The following is a 19,236-nucleotide window of genomic DNA, read 5'->3' on the forward strand; positions in this document are numbered from 1 at the left end:
GACCTTACAAATGTTAAACACCAGTATGGAGACGAGTATGGAGCAGTTCACTTCATGATCCAGCTTTGGCCAGCAGTAGCTTAGGTGCAATTTGCCACAAAATGAAGTGACCTACAGATAGTTAGGTTGGAATACACAACTTCTTCTGTTATTGAACTGGCTGCAGCCTCCCTGAACAGTCATAACATGTCTGACTTAATATTTTGTGTTCCAAGATTTGACCTAATACTGTCAGCGTCTGATGGATTGGATATAACTACTATCTTGATTAAGAACGAATACCAAAATAATAAACATATGACTACAAGTAAAAGCCTTTTATTGTTGAAATCTATTTCATGACATACCTGTAAGATTGGTATCTGTCAACTCCATGTACGGGAAATATCCGTCGGTATTTTGCACTGTTTTCTGTCTTTGTATATACAGATCAATCGTTGGCTGTATTGATAACTCGAATATGTGTTAGAATAATGCCACCACATGAGTTTTTTGTGTGTTAATTAGTTGATACGAAGATAAAAATGGAAGCGATTTGATTAAACATAACTTTATAACAAATTAATTCAGCTCTAAGTAGACTACTTTAAGTAAACATTACCTCAAAGCAACTGTCTGCAACAGACAAACACTCTGGGACACTTCATCCCCAAACATGTCGTAACCTGTTGGACTTCATGTTCTGTGTTGGGAATCATGCGTGAAACAAACATCAGCTATTTGACCTACTATTTTCATTATTAGATAAGTACTAATGTCATAATACAAACACACCGGAGTACAAAGTGAGGCCTGCTTTTTATTATTTTAATCCGGTTAATGACATATCTGTGAGATTGGTACCTGTCAATACCACGTACAGGCCCTTTATTTGACTCTATCTGAAGAGTTCATTTGCATAAACAGACAACTCCATCGCCACAAACCTTCAGAAAACCTGAGACGACATCAATCAAACTTAAGTTATCGCGACTTCTGTCATGTAATTTCTACTGAGTCAAATCCACTCAGCTTCAGCTTGATTGATATTATCTCAAGCAAACAACAACAAAAAAAGCATTTTCTGAAAATCTACAAAAATGGAGTTATCTGTTTTTGCAAATCATTTCTATACTCTGAGCCAGAAACAGCCACTTCAGCAGCATTGACATACACCAAACTTATATTTCCGAAGGTATTCTGAAGGTTTTCACTGAAGGCTTTGTTCACGTATCATTGACAGCCTGATTACAGAACCTTTTATTCACATGAAAACACAGCGTATAATATTCTTTTACGTGGCTGTTAGGATAATCTACAGATTTATGGAGTGATGGGAAGAAATATCCAAGATCACCTATGCAAAAACCTTTGATCGTGTCAACTGCAGAAAACAACCTCTATAGTGGAATTTAGTGCAAATATATGCATTTTGAACGACATAAAGTGTCATCTGCCTGCACAGACAGAAAACTTGTAAAATAAAAAATTGTCTTCAACTGGGGAAGGTTCCTGGTGGTATATTAGCATTTTACATTTTTACTGTCCATGCCCAGAGTGTAGTACAGTGGACAGATGCATATCCTGCTCAAAATAATAGAGAACAAGTCTTATTTGGGAAAACATCTCATTGTACTTTTAACAATTGGTGCATAATGAGGACATTGTTTGCTCGACCTCTCTGAAGGCTGCTGTTTGCAGATGTGGTTACTAAACACGTTTAGTTTTCAGGTGTGGTCGTCCACAGCACATTCTGCACAGACAGTGGGCGGGTTCGTCCTCCTTTTAGCTACAGTGAGAGTCACGTTACGGCTCATTATTACCCGGAGCTGCCCGTGGACGAGCAGACAGGTGCAGCGACTCGCGGAGCTCCACACCTCCAAGCAGGACACAGCAACTCAGTCAGTCGTTTGTTTCCAATTCTGCATCGCTGGAAGTAAAAAAAAAAAAACTCCTATTAACTTAACCTTTTTTTGTTTGTTTTTCTGTAGTTGTACGATATGAGAGGACGGTACAAAAGAAAGAACTCGAAAGGAAGAGGCGATGAGACGGCAGACATCGGGCTCTCTCCTCTGCCCGGGGAAACCGCAGCGGGCTCGGCCGGGCCAGACTCACCTGTTCCCGGTGTGACTGTCCGCGAAGTGGGTGGCAGGAAAAAAGGTAGGAACACCTCTCAGTCTGAAGTGTACCATGTTGTATGAACGTATTAGACATCTGCGAGTTTGCTAGTTGTGCGAAAGATAACCATTAAACTAGCTTAACGAACATGAACTAGCTAGCTAAGTGACGGTAGCGTGCTAGCATGAGCTCAGCTAGAAAGATGCTCCGTTTTTTAAAATGCCTTGTAACGCTTTTTAATTTAAAATTGAGATAAATTACAAATAATTATTAGGTTAATTGATTCTTAGAAACACCTCTTAGTATAACTCAGCTGAGCCAGTTTACTGCTACAACCTTCAAAATAGCGAAACAGTTAAACTAAACCCTGAAGTAGAACCGTTTTGCTAACTGAGCGTATAAACTAATTAGCATAAAATGTGTAATTGTACCTCTTTAGCAAATGTGCAGGAGTTAAAAACATTTCACATTTTCCTCATAAATGTCGTGCAGTGCTAGGGCTTTGATATTATAGTGCAGAAATGAACTACACATACTCGTTAGTCTACTTCATAGCAGGAAAACTGTTGACTTGAACAGTAGAATGACAAACGAGCTGCTGATGATGTTGATGAGCACAGTGGAGCTACAGGCTCCTTTTTCAAGGCATGCACTATTTAATCTGATGCCATCTGAACATGTAGGCTTCATGTCTGAGTCCTGCTACAACACCTGAAACATGAAGAGGAACAACAAACCAAGGAACTTTACTGTTTCGCCTTAAACACAAGTCACATTAAAGGATCAACATACACAAGCCATGGATGTGGAGTGTTTTAGGGAAGCCTTTTGCCACATTTCATCACTAACATAGAATAGTGTGCGTGCGCTTCTCATTCACTTCACACTATAATTTATTAGAACCGGACATGTCCACAAAATCAACACTTTGCCGTGATGAAGACAGAACACCTTACATTAGTTAGACTCCTTATTGTAATCTGCCTTTTGATGAGGCGCTAATAGGAGATCAGGTTTAATTTGTTGCTTCCAGCTGTGTGTAGGAGTCTTTCCTCTGGGTTTATTAAATACCTGCAGGGATATTGTTTTGGAAAGTGTTACACCAAATTTTTAATGTTTTGGAAATTATAAATAAACTGTACGATTCGCTATTTGGACAGTTTGATAAGCTTGCGGTTAATCTACTTATTAGTACATTATTATACACTACGAGGTGGACTGTCTGTTCTTGCATGATTGGAAAATATCGTGCGTGTACCGTGGCTCTCTCTGCGGTGGGTACGGCTGGAAAAAAAACCATGAGGAACATTGATGTAAAAGTGACTTATACTAGAATGACAGCAAACCTTCGCTTCAGCAGATTGATGATGCAGAAATTTTCCAAATCTCGTGCCTGAAAATAGCGGATGAAGTGCTCAGAAAGTTTGATATTTTACTGCCATTTATTCCATCTGTCCAAAGAGCCAGATAAACAAATCCTAGTAGTTTTTGTGACGACTATATAACTGTTGCTGTCAATTTAATACAGCCATTAGTATGATTATGACCCAGTTCAACTCCCAACACGGGGTACTAAAATCGACATCAGATAGAAACCATTGTATGTGTTTCATCTATTGTATGTCATATGAAGGAAAGTTCAGCAATATTTTTTTTTGTCCAGGTGCGAGATGTTCCATGTATGGCGATGACAAGGTGTACCTTGGAGTCCGTGTCAAAATGCCCGTGAAGGATCTTCTGAGAAACATTCGTCTAGCACAAGGCTGCGAACCTCAAGATCTGAAGGTACAACTTTTTTTTTGTGGCTGGAAATAATACTGCATTGTTCCAGTTTGTTTCCTCTGTCATTGCTTGTCTATATGAAGCAAGAAAGAATTTGACAGAAGTCAAATGGGCTCACATATAGTCAGATTTTTTGCAGTTTTGGCAACCTGTGTTGAGTACAATTCCAGCTCCTATAGTCTCAGTAAAGGTAAATGCGCCTAAAGGCAACCAGGTGTTTCTTTCATCTTTTCTATCTTTTTTGTAGTCCTATATACTTTTATTAACATATGAAGTGACGTTTTCTAAGAGTGGCACAACAGTATCCAGCTCAGTGTTTTAAAATTACGCAGTCGCTCCCTTTGATTATATCTGACATTTAAAAGGTGTGTCATTTATGACTTTTCACTCAGTTCGGCATTTCACAGCAAATTAAGCAGAAACCGTTTCAACATTACTGACTCATTTCTTTCTTCTTTTTTTTCTATAATCCGATTTCAGCTGAATAACAGAACAGCTGATTCATCTTGTTTTCCCTTTTTAAAAATGAAGTGATATGGAGGATGTACCCTCACTGTGTTCTCTTTCCAAGCAGGAGTCCGCTGATCATAAATCAGCTTTTTTCAAACCTTGGAATTTGGAGGCATTTGTGTAAATGACAAGCTAGAGCTGCATGATATTGGAAAAAAACTGAAATCGTGCTATTTTCTTTTTCTACGATATATATATTTCAATATGGAAAAATACACGAATCAAAAAACGGTGTAGCAACTCATACTGATTCATTTTTTCCCCCCTTTTCATGTCACGCTAATGCAGGAGAGATGCGGCAAAACAGCTAAAGGTCAGTAAAACCTCGATCTATTACAGTAATGTACCGTAAACTCCAGACCATTGAGCACACCTGAATATAAGCCACACCCACTAACTTTAAAAAGAAAACAAGTTTTGTACATATAAAGGCCGCACTTGTCTATAAGCCGCAGGTGTCCACATTGTAACAGGAGATATTTACACAGAAAGATTTTTTAAACTTTTAATTAAATACGTACCGGTAACACACTCACATACGAACCATAAATGCTTTTTTCTGAACAGTGCCTGTAACACGGCTGGTTTAAAAAAATAAAACACACAGCAGCCTACCAGGAAAAGTCATTGATGGCTATCTTCATCTTCCTCCTGCACGAAAACCACTAAAGTCATCTTCTTCAGTGTCGGAATTGAACAGCCTCAGAATTACTTCGTCACACACCTCAAATTCATAAAAATCCATAAATTCGCTGCATCATTGTTTAAGCCACAGTGTTCAAAGCGTGTGAAAAAAGTCTTATAGTCTGGAATTTACGGAAGGTGTTTTGTCAAACCTTGTGGACACTCGCCTGCAGTATACCAGCTAAACTCTGACTGTACTTTGAAGCCACACATACTGTTCAGTATTCTCAGAATTAACATTGACTTCGTTCCATAGGAGACATGAAACGAGTCAAAACTCGCTCAAGACGGCAAACTACCAAGGTGAGTGTTGAGAAAACACACACGCCAGCTCACTCCTGGAGGTTTTTTCAAGCCTTGTGTCAAAGACAAATGCATGGAATGCTTTAAATCACATGTCATTTTTAGGAGCAGTTCACATAACTCTTTTTTTTTTTTTTAACTTTAAGGGACACCACCCCCCCACGAAAAGCCTGGAGGAATTAGCAATCATTGTTGAGGTCCTGGAGGAGGATCTCAGGACTGGCAACACCTACACCTCCCCTCCCCAAAATCTGCCCTCTTTTGAGTCTCCGCTGTCTCCTGAGCTTTCTCCGACTGGTAATTCCTATGGAGCATATCCACATGTTAATGGTCACTCATGAAAATATGATGACCAGCAACTACCTCTCGTCATCTAATCTCCCTTTGTTATCGACCTTTGGTGCAGGATACAGCAGTGACGAGTGCAGTGAAATGATCCCCAGCCCCCAGTCCTGCATGGCCTACTCACCAGGCACAGCAGAGTACTACCAAGACATGTCCCCTCCCGACTTCACGTACACCAGCCTCCAGCCCTCCAGCATTGACAATGTGAGAGAACATGGTGATAGAGGGGAGGAGTGGTGTGATCCTCACAGCCACAACTGGGAGCAGAATAGCTCTTCTTACTTCTGGACACAGCTGCAGAGAGAGGAGAGCCAGCTGAGCGACATCTCTGACGCAGTACTGCTGGCCACCGATGAACATGGCAGAACGTAAGTTTGATCCTGGATCGTCAGTGTATGTGTGTAACATATGTCCTGTGATTGTATTGTACATGATTGTATTCCTGTTTGTGTGTGTTGGAGTATTATTAGAATATGCAAGAGAGTTCATTGTCAGTCAAAGCTGAGGACTAAATTGAAAAACTGAAGGAAAAGAAAAGAAAAAACGCTGGCGTGTGAAGTGAGCACACCAGATCTCTGTAGCCTGCTTTTAGTTTCTGTTTCATGCTAACAGCTCAAGGCCACATTACCTGCTGTCACCATACTAAGCAAATGTAATGCTGTCGTGGTACCAACATTCTGACTTCCATATGATGCCTGCCTAAACATAAAAATACTGAAAAAACATACCACAGTAAAACCCTAAAACATCAAGGAAAGTAATGGAATAATAGATGACAGAACATGCTAGTTAAAATGTGTGTATTTTTTTTATTATTATTCAAAAAGACAAACAGTAAAGACAGTAAGACAGTAGAGGATGTGAAAAGAAGCCATAAAACAGCAGTAGCAATTGTGTTTTCATCCATTTTTATAACCAACCACTGAAATGATTCTACACCAGGGATCTCCAACTCCAGTGCTCGTGACTCACCTGACTCATATTAATGGATCATTAGCAGACTTGACAACAAGCTGTTGGAGAGCCATTAGTTTGAGTCCGGTGTGTTGCAGTACGGAAATGTCTCACGAGGACCGGAGTCGGAGATCCCTGTTCTACACTAAGCTCAACTCATGATCATGTTCTCATCTCTCCACCTTTATATGCATACTATAAGTGATGTTTTTGATTTGCATATTGTAAACATCTGGGTTTTGGCAGCTTGCAGTAACAACGCTACCAGACAAAATCAAATAATACAATTATCATTACGCTGTCAAACTCTGATGGTAAAAAAACTAAAACTTGACTTGTCACAAAATAAATCACTTGTTTGAGTTATGTTTCAGGGCATGATGTAATTATGTTGTCAATCACACTCATAGACACTGTTTGAGTCTGTTTGAACAAGTCTGATTGTCTTTTGGCAACATGCTTTTCTACGTTGGACATGTTGGTCCCTTAGTCTGTGAGGGTTAAATGTCTACAGACGGGCTTTGTGGTGTCTGTGAGCTATCCCTGACTCTTGGTTGTCAGGACAGTAGTGCCATATATTGCTTTGTGAACAATGCATGGACAGTCAGAAATCAATCAGTAACTCACTGCTGAAAGCATTTGTGCTCATGTGATGTGTGCCCGAGCCACTTGACTATCTTGACTTGTGCTGTCATGAGCAAAATCTAAAAGGTTTTTACGTAAGGTTACACACCCAGTAACCCAGTGCACAGCAACAACCTGTGCTTACAGTCTCTATTTGTGCCAGAATCAATACGCCGCCAACAAGGTTCTGTTTGATCTTGCTGATCACTACAGACGCCGGCTGTGGCTCAGGTGGTAGAGTGGGTCGGTCATTCCGCTCTGTAACCTGTCTCATGGTTGTTGTGTCCTTGAGCAAGACACTTCACTTCACCCACCTGCCTGGTGTGAATGTGTATGAATGCATCGTTTGAGGTGGTGGTCAGAGAGTAGAATGGCACCACGCCTGTCAGTCTGCCCCAGGGCAGCTGTGGCTACAATCGTAGCTACCACCACCAGAACAAATCTATGTATGAATACTTGACAGTATAAAGCGTCTTTGAGTGCCTAGAAAAGTGCTATATAAATCTGATCAATTATTATTTATTACCGTTTTTGTCATTTGTAAATCTTCTGCTGAGGTATGTTTTCAGTGTTTGTGTGTTGGTGCATTTCTAATTCTTTATGATAGGTTCAATTTGCGGCTTTCAGTTTCCCATATTGAGCCCCTTTTCAGCAAAGTCTCCAGAGTGTGTCTTTCTGCAAAACCACATGGCAGCTGACACAGAGGTGAATGAGTGTATGAAACCAGGACTTGGTCACTTTTAGCTTTCTGTCTGCGCAATCATTTGGCATGGAAATCTAGCAGCCGTTGTTTTTGACTTGTGCGTGTTATGGTTTTATCCGATTAGATAGCAAGTGTAAAGCCGCAGCTTCGAAAATGGCCGTGATGTAATGCCAGTCAACATGCAGTGGTAACAGTCTGTCACATTAGCTCCACAAAGTACCAACACCAAGAATTTTCCAACTGTTCTTGCCATTATGAATGAACGTGACTGGGTCTTCAGTTCCTCAGATGCTGAGAATAAATGAAGACTCCTTGTGTTCACTCTTGCAGAACCGGCTATTTTGGTTTTTGCCTTTTCATCTGAGTTGTTGAAGGACTTGACTTTATTTACCAAGCCAAACGACAAATCAAGACAAACAAATCATCAAGACCTGAAACCCAGGTCATGTACATGTACCTGAATAACAAAGACAGTACAGTACATTGAATTTCCACCATATGGGACCTGTGAAATCTCTGTCATATCAACAGTGAAGAGATGCCATCTGTGATTGATGGTTTAGATCTGTGGTTTTTAAAGCAGAAACAGTTCTGAAAACCAAGCTTGAACTGGTCTGGTTACATTAGCCCTTCCCATATGTTGAACATTTTAATAGGCCTGTTTCACACAAGACATTTTGATGTTCCACGGTAGGACATTGACACGTGTAAATTCCAAGCTGCTTCACCTTTAGGGTTCTGGCAAAGCTCTTGCTGGATCTCTTACAGAGACGCTTCAATATGACAAAGCCACCAGTAATGTTGTTAGTGACTAATATACATCAGAATGTCTGCTGGGAAAACGGCTAAATGTTGTTCAGTTCACTGAGCTCAGTCAAGCCTGTTGGATTCCTGCAAATAGGACCCATTATTTCAGCTTACTGTGGGAAACTTATCTGGCTACACTGCATATGACCCAGTTTCAGATCTGCTATCCTCTGTTGCACTGTAGGCAATGCTGCACCTGAGTGTGGATCAATAAATGCCTTTAATGTGAAGTCTTCAATTTTTTTCTAAACATGTTGTTGCCTCTTCTTGCAGAGCTCTCCATAACGTGATGTGTGTCGGAAAGAGAGCGCTGGGCTACGCTATCGCTAAAAGGATGGCTGCACTGAACAGCCTGGACCTCAAAGACTCTGATGGCATGGTACATAACTGAATTACTTTTCTATTGTTGCTATAAACCTGTAGTTCTCATTGTTTTCTCTAAATATTATCACCAAAGTTTTATGTGCAGCATACTAATGAGGTGCAACAAAAGATTGATTTTTGAAACTGCCTTCCATATAGTAAATTCCTTCTCTCTACTGCAAAATAGCATCACCTTTCCACCAATCTCTACTACAGATAGTTTGTTTGCATTTGTTGGATGTGTGGATCGTTAGTCATAATTAGCATTAATTGGAAATTGTTTCAAAAACAGTCTGGTTAAGACTGAATAAGAAAGTTAGGTTACAGAATATATTGGTGCATGATAAATATTCATACTGAATATTGTGGCAGCTGCAAACTGTTATCAGGATGATATTTAGGAAGGTCTTACCCTGCATTTACACTGGTTGTCTGTACTGGCAACTATTCCATGTAAATATGTTGTGCTTGCAGCAACTTCACCACAAATCCCAGGAACCAAATTCATTGTGGCAGCATGCTTATCGCTAATCTTTGATCTAGTTCCACCTTTTCTCACTTTTCCAGCCCATTCTATAGTCCACAGTAGTCTGGCTGTACTTCACTATCATTCCGCTATAGGGGATCTTTTATATGAATAAATTTAGTAAATCTAAATAACTTTATATTTCTTTAAACCAATCACAGTTGTTGTGGGCGGGGCTAAGGCAAGAGGCTGAGCATTCCCTTAAAATTGTAACTGGTGTAATTGTTTTGGTGAAACATTTGCAAACAGTAAGAGGAGCACTGTGGTAAAATGGACAATCCACCAAAACAAACAGCAGGGTTGCTTCACTGCGTGATCCACATCCTCTGCAAAACCTCAAATTTTCAGCGTGGTATTTTTCTGCTTGGGGGTTGTTGGTGTTATTTCGAGTAGCCCAAAGGAAGGGCAAAGCCAATGGCTGGCTTATACTTGAATCCAACAACTGGAGAGTCGGACTAATTTCCCTCTGTTTACAGACTGCCCTCCTCTATGCGGCAAAGCACAACCACCACCTGATGGTGGCAGATCTCATCTATTTGGGAGCAAACATCAATGAGACAAACAACTCAGGAAAGTCCTGCCTCCATCTCAGTGCAGAGAATGGCTACATAAGAGTCCTAGAGGTGAGAGACATTTTTTCTTTACCACTGCTTAAAATAGGCTTGGAAGGGCTTCTTTGTTGTTTATCATTTCATATCACGTGTATTTCAAACATGACCAATAGGATTTCATCTAATATGAGTGAATGACACACCCTGTAATTAGTGGAAGCTTCTACTTGAAACCTGTTTGCGATTAGTCCCTCGTCTCAGTGAACACTTTGAATTAAAACATGCGTGAGTGGTAGGATTGTTGTTAGCTTTTCCCTTAACAGAGGATGGCCGGAATTCCTAAGTAGAGTCAATCCAGAGTTCAAAATTCAATTCACAGTCACAAGCATTAGTCACACAATACATCGTATTTGCCTTTAACAAGCAACATGACCCCATTTGTCACAAGTCATTTGGTGCTACAGATCTGTTCCAAGCTCGCAGGTTGTTCAGGTTATGCACATGATCTGGTTTACAGGTCTTGATAATTTGTCTGTCTTGAAGATGTTAAGCGAAATCTCTAAACAACTGATGAAGAGACATAAACCAACATAGCTGGTTCTGTACGACACAAAAGCTGCGAGCAATGTGCCAATTAGTGTCAAGTTTTCGTTAGTCAGTGGGCTGTGAGTTTAAAGTAGTTCAACCAGTGTCATGTGTTGAGTGAACTTGTGTGTGTGATGGATAACTAACACCATGTGAACTGCAGAAAACCGGTGGCTCAAAGGTGTGCAGATGGATTTAAGGGTCCCCTTAAAGAGCCTGTTTCAGCCGGATGTTAAACTGCAGCTGCATGACAAACAGTGTGTGGTAAATAGGATTATTTTCTTCACTGTAAATCATGCAGAGCTGCTCCAGTGGAGCTCCAGAGTTAAGATGTTTGAGGCTTCTGTGTGTTTGTATTACAGTAGTTGTAGAAGCAGAAATGTTACGAGGTTTTCAAAGGTGAAGAGAACTTGTCATAGTAAATGCATTCTCTGAATTGCTTTTACTTTTACAGAACACAACAGATGTTGTTTGACATGACTGAAATGTTTTTCCACTGACTGTGGGGACCACATCTGAGGTCAACACACACATAGACTTATTGGCCTTTAGGCACATTACACCAGTAAAGACACATCTTTTTCTTCCCCTTATCTGTACCTTATCAGTATTTTGGTGACTCACCATAAATTACAACAAAGTATGAATATAATCAAGAACAATCAGACAGTTTTTTGTTTTATGCTTACTTGGCCCATTATTCATTTTGGGCTGGAGCTGCAAAAAGATTAACTGTTAATCTGTAACAGTTTTGACAAGTAATGAATTGAAAATGAATGAAAAAAAATTATTGTCGTTTCTCAGCAAAAACACATTGTTTAGGGATTTATATATTTTTACTGAATCTGCTGAGGGTGTTGAACTGTTTGAAGACATTTCAAACATGTCACTGTGGGGTGCGGGACACCGGCTGGGTCTCTTTTCACTTTTTTGACATTTTAGACCAAATGATTCATGAGTAAACTTGAAACAATCATTTGTTCCAGCACGACTTTAGACAATGTTTTACTCTTCAATTTCTCAATCAGTAGATACACCTGGTAAGCAAACGCCTTCACTACCTTCATCTGCCGCTCTGAGGGTGGCGGGTATGTGTTCATCATTTTTGCCAAGGCATTTTTCTTCATGCCAAAAGAACAGGGTGTAACAAAATCTTTAATCAACCTCCGTTAACCACAAAAACTGCGCTGATGTTGACATAATTTTATCTGGGTCAAGTCAACAGTGTTGGAAATCACAGTTATCACAGTTTGCAAATTAAACGCCAAGTGATTTGCAACTCTGTCAGAGCTGCCGTTTGTTGACCAGGTTGTTTGCGGCTGTTGGGCTACATTTGAGTTTGTCCTGATCTGTGGCAACACATTTGTGCTACTTCGTGCTTTTTTTCACAAAGGACTTCTTTCTTGCTGCATTATCAAACTGACTATATGTCCGTAGTTTTCATGTAATTGTCAAGTGAATTTAAAGCAAACTTATGAACTTTGAACTGCTTTGGAGTACATCAACCAAGCAGCATCGTCTTGTCAGAAGGGTTGCAGTAGAAGAAGCAGACTGGAAACCACAAAAAGAAAAACCTCAAAAAACCAGAAGAGGCAAACAAAACAAGTCACCTTGGTTTTTTATGCCAGAAAACTACAGAGAGGGTTTTTTCGTTTATGTCTTTAGAGTCATTGCTCATATGTACTAACCAGGATGTATGTTTTCTCATAGGTTCTAAAGCAGGCGATGATGGATGGTGTGTATGTTGACGTTGAAGCTACTGATAAGTCTGGTAAGTACTGTCAACTCTCAAGCTTTCTTACGAATTAGTAACAAGATTGCTGACACGTGATCACACATTAGGACATGAAATAGATTAAATATTGCGTTGCTGCAGTACAGTCTTATCAAGGTATCACTGTTACATGGTCATAGGACGACTTCAAATGGAGACAGAATGAACACTGTCCATTAATAATGCATGGATCAGGCTTCTTTGATACCCAACCCGACCTATTACAGGAGCTTTTCTGTTCCATCCAAACCGCAAAAATGTGCATTAATCAAACTGAACCCACAACTCTTTGCATTTTTCCCAGTTTTCTTCCTTCTCTCCTTACGACCAGTGTCTGTTTATAACTTTATACAAGGTGTTTTCAAAAACGTTTAAGACTGCCTATGAAAATCAAATATTGCACCTGATTGAGTGACTCCCAGAACTTCTTCAATGCTTGTAATTATCCCTGGACAGGAGTTGTTATAACAAACTGTATGTGGCCCGCTCCGAAGTTCAGAGGACACACCAAGCAGAAAGTTCTTTATGTGACATATTGACAGTCATGAGTGTGATGCATGTAAATAAACTAACCAGCAACAAGATCTCATGAACAGATCAAAACGGTGCACTGACTGTTTCACGTCTATTTAGAATTATTTGTCAAATACGTCACCTGAAAAAGTTTCAAGTCATTTTTATTATAGGTTTTTCTGTGTCAGGCATCATTCTGCAGTTTAGCAGGCGTAGGTATTACATGTTATCGACCAGTTAGGAAGTTGATGCGGTGCATAGAAGCTCCTCAGAAATCCAGCTTTGTGTGTTCTCAGGAATGAGCGTCCTCCAGTGTGTCGCGGTGGCTGTGAAGACTTCCGTATCAGAGCTGGAACACAGAAAGTCTCCCAGTCAAACCAGACTCCACCTGCTTCGCCAAGAACAGATGATGGAGACGCTGGAGTTTCTGCTGCAGATGGGCAGCGTCCCTTCATACCAGAGTACGTCAGTCAGGAGTTTGAATTTACATTTTACATCATTTGTTATTACACTGTTTACAAGGACTCCATACTTGGACTTGTGAAACACATCATGTGACAGCATTTGGAGGAAATTATATGTGCGTTTGTCATTGGAAAGCTACTCAGTTTTCACAAAGCCAAAAAGCTCTAAGCTGTCCCGATAACACGGTTTGTTTTTTTTTAAAGTAGGAGTAGTTAAAGGACATTCAACAAGCTTCAAAATGCCAAAGACATTAAGTACAGTTTTGTGTTGTTTGCGGTTCAGCTTTTGGTGGGGCAGCCCTCAGTCGGGAACTATATGAACAAATGATGAGTCAGCGTGAGTACACTTAATACAGCGTACCTGCAACCTATTTACACACCTATAGCTGAGGATCCTCCCTGATCCCATGTGGTAATTATCTGCCGCTGTAGAGAACTGTGCAGTACACTGGTATGCTTTTGAAATATCAGAGCAATTTGTGCTAGCCAGCGGTGGTTTCCGTGATGAACACATAATGAAGACAAGTAGACCCAAAGACTGGTTGAGCAGCAGAGCAATTTTGACTGCTCTATTTTTAGATGTACTTGCTGTCAATCCAAAGCCTTTCACAAGACGCACCAGTGAAACAGTTTGTTCTAGGGTGAAACTCCTCAACAACTATAGGCTTTCATGACTTGAGCTGATGTTTGATCCCTGGATGAAAACTCATGCATTCCACATGTCCTAAAAGCATGGACTTTTCAGACCAGTTTCCCAGCCATCAAAACTTTGTGGACATTGAGAGCAACATTAAAGACCCGCTGTTCTTTATTTGCTAGAAGACAAACACTTAAAATCAGCAGTCGACACCAGTATTTCCACCTGGAAACTGTACAGACGACAGTTCTTCAGAAGTGGATTCCCGTTCCAACATGTGGCTGAGTTATCCAGTATTGCAGCTTTCCATTGCGTTGAGTCGTAGGTTACACGGTGAGCTTGAGTTGCTGTGAGCGGCGAGAGGTGAGCGGAGACATGCCATGTAGAGGAAGGAGGCAGCAGTGTAGAGTTACAGCTAGACCATCTAAAGGCAGGAAGGGACTCGTTCAATGGAAAAATGTACCAAAGATGGAACTTTGATTCATGGATGAGCTTTCAGGTGAATATGAGGGTGACGATCTACAGGCTCTGACACTGTGAACACTCAGCAGAGGTGTGGGTTTTGCGTATACCCTGATTCATGCCAAATATTTGACAGAAAAACCTGGATAATGTTGTTATTGAACTATTACCAAGAAACCTTAAATGTACTAATCGCTCAAATGCTAACATTAGTAGCATATGAGCCATTAGTCAGTGTTACTGTTTGTTGTCTCATGAAGGTGTTTCTTTGGATTTTTAGAATTCATACATTTGTGTACGTTCCAGTTATAAAATAGTCAATGTGATTCAAGAGAAAAGGCATGAGCCCTGTAGTCATCAGTCCTCTAATTGCAGAGACAGATGAACATCTACAGCACTTGGCAGATGTTTTGGGCACTAAAAGTAAAGCATCAAGGAACTTTATACAAACTAAATCAGATCAATACTTGAAAGCCTTTAACAGAGCTCCAGTTCTTCTCAGTACACTCGTAGTCCGAGCTCCTAGTTCTCGTAGCTGAAGTTCTTTATGGCTCTGGATGGAGGGTTAGACTGTCCGGCTGCAGAAGGAACCTTGGACAACCAGATCATCAATAGGGAAGTTTGGCACAGTTCTGTCCCCTTTAAAGGCAAACTCCACATACAGGAACATGTGAGGGGTTCAGTGCCAAAGCGGGCCAAACCACAAGAAATTCAAAGTTGAGTTTTATGTTTTTTTGATAAGTGTTGATGGTCTACTAGTTGGTGGTAAAGTGGTCCACGCAACAGCCCATTGGTAATGTCACAACACCACTTTGAAGTCTGGCCCATAACAGTTTTGGCATCAAAATTTAGTGGCAAGCTGGGCCAAGCCACAGGAATTGCTGACCGTTATATCGCAGGCGCACGTAGTTGCACGGGTTCGCAATTCAAGATGGCGGACAGCGCGACTTCGAGCCCTCTGAAAACTCAATTAACCACCACCAAGCAGCTGTTTCTACCCCATGGTCCTCAAAAGTATCTCCAGTTCCTTATGGTGACCCAGGTAGACGCTTCAATGTTTTAGCAAGACAAACCTTGAATTAGTCTCAAAAACTAGTAAATGTGGTTTGGCCCACTTTGACACTGAACCCGTTCATGTAGTCCAGGGTGTGGTTTCTGCCCTGTCATAGATCATGTCCTAGAAAATGAAAAGAGTGGGATCCCTGAAACAACTGAATGTACCGTTGGAGTCATTGGAGTTTTTGCCCCCTGAAGTTTGTTTTCTGTTTCTCATCCATCCACCAGTTCTCAGTAATGTTTTAACAGCATTACAGCCTCACTGGGCGGCAGTTCAAGACTAGAACTAACAAGCTTCTGTTGCAGAAACATGCTTCATTACTACTGACTTTTAATGTTTGTTCAGAGTTATAGAACATGTCTTCAGCCATTGGTATATTTTAAGTGATTTTAGGTGAAGCTTCTCATTCAGACTTTTGATCACTAACTGATTTGTTCCTCTCTCTCAGGGGAGCCGGCGTATGCAGCCCAGTACTGGCCAAGCACCCAGCACCTCTGCCCGGCAGGGCATTTTGGAACCCCGACAGTAATGTTCTGAGTTTGTTCAGGCTTGAATTTGCCATGGAAAGACTATAATTAGTCAGGTCTGTTATGTACTGTAAAGCATCTGATGTTCTGTGTGTGGTAAAAATGCCTGTCTTCCAATCAGGTGTTTATTTTAACCCGCACAGAAATGTTCGGTGCCCATTAGCTGGTTTCTGTGAAACTTCCCTTGTTTGTTACATTGAAGTAGCAAGTTATCCTCAATTAATGTGTCTCTGGAGATTCCGGTGTAAAATCTATGGCAATATTTTTGAAATAGTGGTAGTGTAACTAGGCTTTTTTTCTAGGAGTTCAGCAGTGTTTTGAAGGCCAGGCCAGTTTCCAGCAGGGAGGGAAAGTGACTGTTAGCCTGTGATGTGTTTTACGTCAGAGAGGAACGGTTTGTGTGAGGTTTTAGCTGATCATGCAGATTGTCCTTCACTGATGTGTCGATATCACATCTGTGCCGTTACAAACAAGGCACATATGTTGTTTTAGTAATGCCGTTTTTGTTTTTTAATATATATATTTCCCTTCCTACTGGGATGCAGCTTGATTTGTAGCCGAAGAGATTTTAAGACATACAATTTACATTTTGGATCTTCAATGAACTTTTGTACTAGAGTGTTGGAGAGCTGATGGAGAGTAAACACAGCGACATCTGACACACTGGCCTGTCCTGTGCAGGGAGTTGTAGTTCTGTTTATACTTTACCTCTTAGCGAATATACGTTTTTTTTGAGTCTACTTGATCCAATGTCATGTTACGTGGCGTGTCATTGCCCACTCTTCACTGCTCTTCTGCTTTCTTACTGGAATTTAAGGGAAAATATCCGTTTCATTCAGCATAAAGCTGTCAGTCACAGTTTATGCTGGACGACTATTTGTTGGGTGTTTTATAGCACCTGGGTCAAATTCTTACTGCCTTGTAAAGTTGGAAGGGCTATCTTGTTGTAGGGGGAAAAAAGCAGAAGTGAAAGTCTTTGTATCTTAACGGCTTGCATTTTACATCTCATCATTTATAACAACCCAAAAAAACACAATAAGATGTTTTCTTCACCATTAAAGAACTGTTGTTTGTTGCAAGATAAAAATGCTTATTGATCTAGTGTGTGATTAGCCACAGAAACATTTTTGGATTTTTTTTTTTTATCAAGGGTTTTGGGATATTGTGCATGTAGAGGTTAAAAAAACAAAAAACGTGGTACTTGTATATTATTACTGTATTACATTTATCAGGTGTTTTTGGGAACAGGTTTAGACCAAGTGAAAACCAATATGTTGAGCCAGTTTGATTTGAACTGTCAAAGTTAACGTGCCAACACTGGACTACTTTTTTTCTTCTTGTTTTTGCTGTTGAGTCATAAAAAACAAATCTCTTGTATGTTAAACTTTGCTCCGGCAAACACACCAGTATGAAGAAGTTATCTGGAAGTCTTCTTTATTGTTTGGTGGTTGTGAGCAACAGTGAACATCATGTTCATGTAAAGATACAAAGAGTATTTACAAGTTATGGATGGTGGTAGACCAAAGCTAGTATTTACTGGGTTTTTTTTTGTATGATGAACAACTACATTTTTGTGGAATAACTGAATGAGCACGTTCTTTGGTTTGTGTCAGGTTTTCAGAGCACTTTTACAAACACTAACAAAGTGCTCATACAATGCTGCAATCTGTTTGTTTTTTTTCTTTTAAATAATATCCCAGCAAAGACCACATGCAAAATGAGAATGCTCCTAGGATTGAGAATATAAGCTAGGCTGCATAATGTTACATGTAAAATAAAGAATAATCATGATATAAATGATAATATGGGTAGTAAGCTCTTGATAAAGAATTTAGTCTTTTTTGTTGTTTGCGGTTTAAGGCGGGGGAATAACAAAGTCCTCGTCATGTGCAGCGCTTCACTGTTAGATAAGACTGGTTTACATCTACAGGGTGTTGGTAAAAGTACTCAGGATGTAGTATTTATTGTTTATGATGTGGAAAATTATATAATCAATGGAAATTCCCACCTCAGTGCTCTTATGCAAGTCGTTAACTGAGGTACCAGTTTTGTCTTGCTTTATTACATACGTTCAGTTGATTATTATACTGCATTGTAAATCATGAGCCGCTTGGTGAGTTATGCAAAATAGGCCAAGTTCTGACAGAGATGTCAAGTATGCCAGAAAGAAATTATGCCATAGTATGCTCATTTTTTTCTGTATCGTGACAGTTCAGTCAATAAAAAAATCAGTGTCCACATTGGAAGCTCTGTAGACTTAGCGGCAGGCTAGTATTGGTCACAGGAATTACTCTATATTGATCTTAATCAAGGCTTTTGTTCTACTCTTAAGAGAAAATGCAATTTTATCACGATACACAATGTTTAGATCAGTTTCTATATGCATGATTATTCACAGTGGTGATGTGTATTAGTTGTCATCTAACAATTGTTCTGTAACAAACATGTTCATCTTCAATTCAATAAACTTCTGGGTTTGGTAAATATTGTCTTCAGCTTGTTTTTATTGCTGGACTTCTTAAACATGCTAATCTAAGAACTATCTTATTCACATCTTGTTTTTCATGTATGTGACCCATCTGCACAAAATCAGTCACGTTGCACCTCGGGCTATTATGCGTAAACAAAAGCGGTACGTTGCCACCACATGACACAAATCACAGGACACGATTGGCTGGCAGTGACACGTTGCTCGCAGCACCTGCGCACAAGTGGCTTCCGCGACTTCTTTCTGGTGTTACCACTCGTGCACGCTGATGGTATTTGACAGCGATAATATTATATGTTACCTCCATGTAGAAAACAACTAAATGAACTGGTCTAAGTTACAAACCCAAAATCAATATTGTATCATGTGTTAATTCGGGCTGTATCTCAGATATAACCCAAGGCGTAGTGACTGATGATTGATTTCGTGCAGATGGGTCATGTATGTGTTTTACAGTCATATAGACACTTTATTTATTTA

At 40.1% G+C, this 19,236-nt stretch overlaps 1 protein-coding gene across 1 annotated transcript; it reads left to right on the top strand.

The window, feature by feature from the left end:
• The first annotated feature begins 655 nt into the window (after positions 1-655).
• On the top strand, positions 656-18,752 carry LOC103356437 (uncharacterized). Its single transcript, XM_008280572.1, has 13 exons — positions 656-660; positions 1,769-1,880; positions 1,971-2,139; positions 3,761-3,882; positions 4,678-4,702; positions 5,330-5,376; positions 5,523-5,673; positions 5,783-6,089; positions 9,083-9,188; positions 10,175-10,321; positions 12,545-12,605; positions 13,418-13,582; positions 16,190-18,752. The coding sequence occupies exons 1-13, from the start codon at positions 656-658 to the stop codon at positions 16,276-16,278; spliced, it is 1,506 nt and encodes a 501-aa protein (XP_008278794.1). The 3' UTR covers positions 16,279-18,752.
• Positions 18,753-19,236: the final 484 nt, after the last annotated feature.

This window comes from Stegastes partitus, unplaced genomic scaffold (genome assembly GCF_000690725.1).
Source record: "Stegastes partitus isolate 25-593 unplaced genomic scaffold, Stegastes_partitus-1.0.2 Scaffold199, whole genome shotgun sequence".
Lineage (NCBI taxonomy): Eukaryota > Metazoa > Chordata > Actinopteri > Pomacentridae > Stegastes > Stegastes partitus.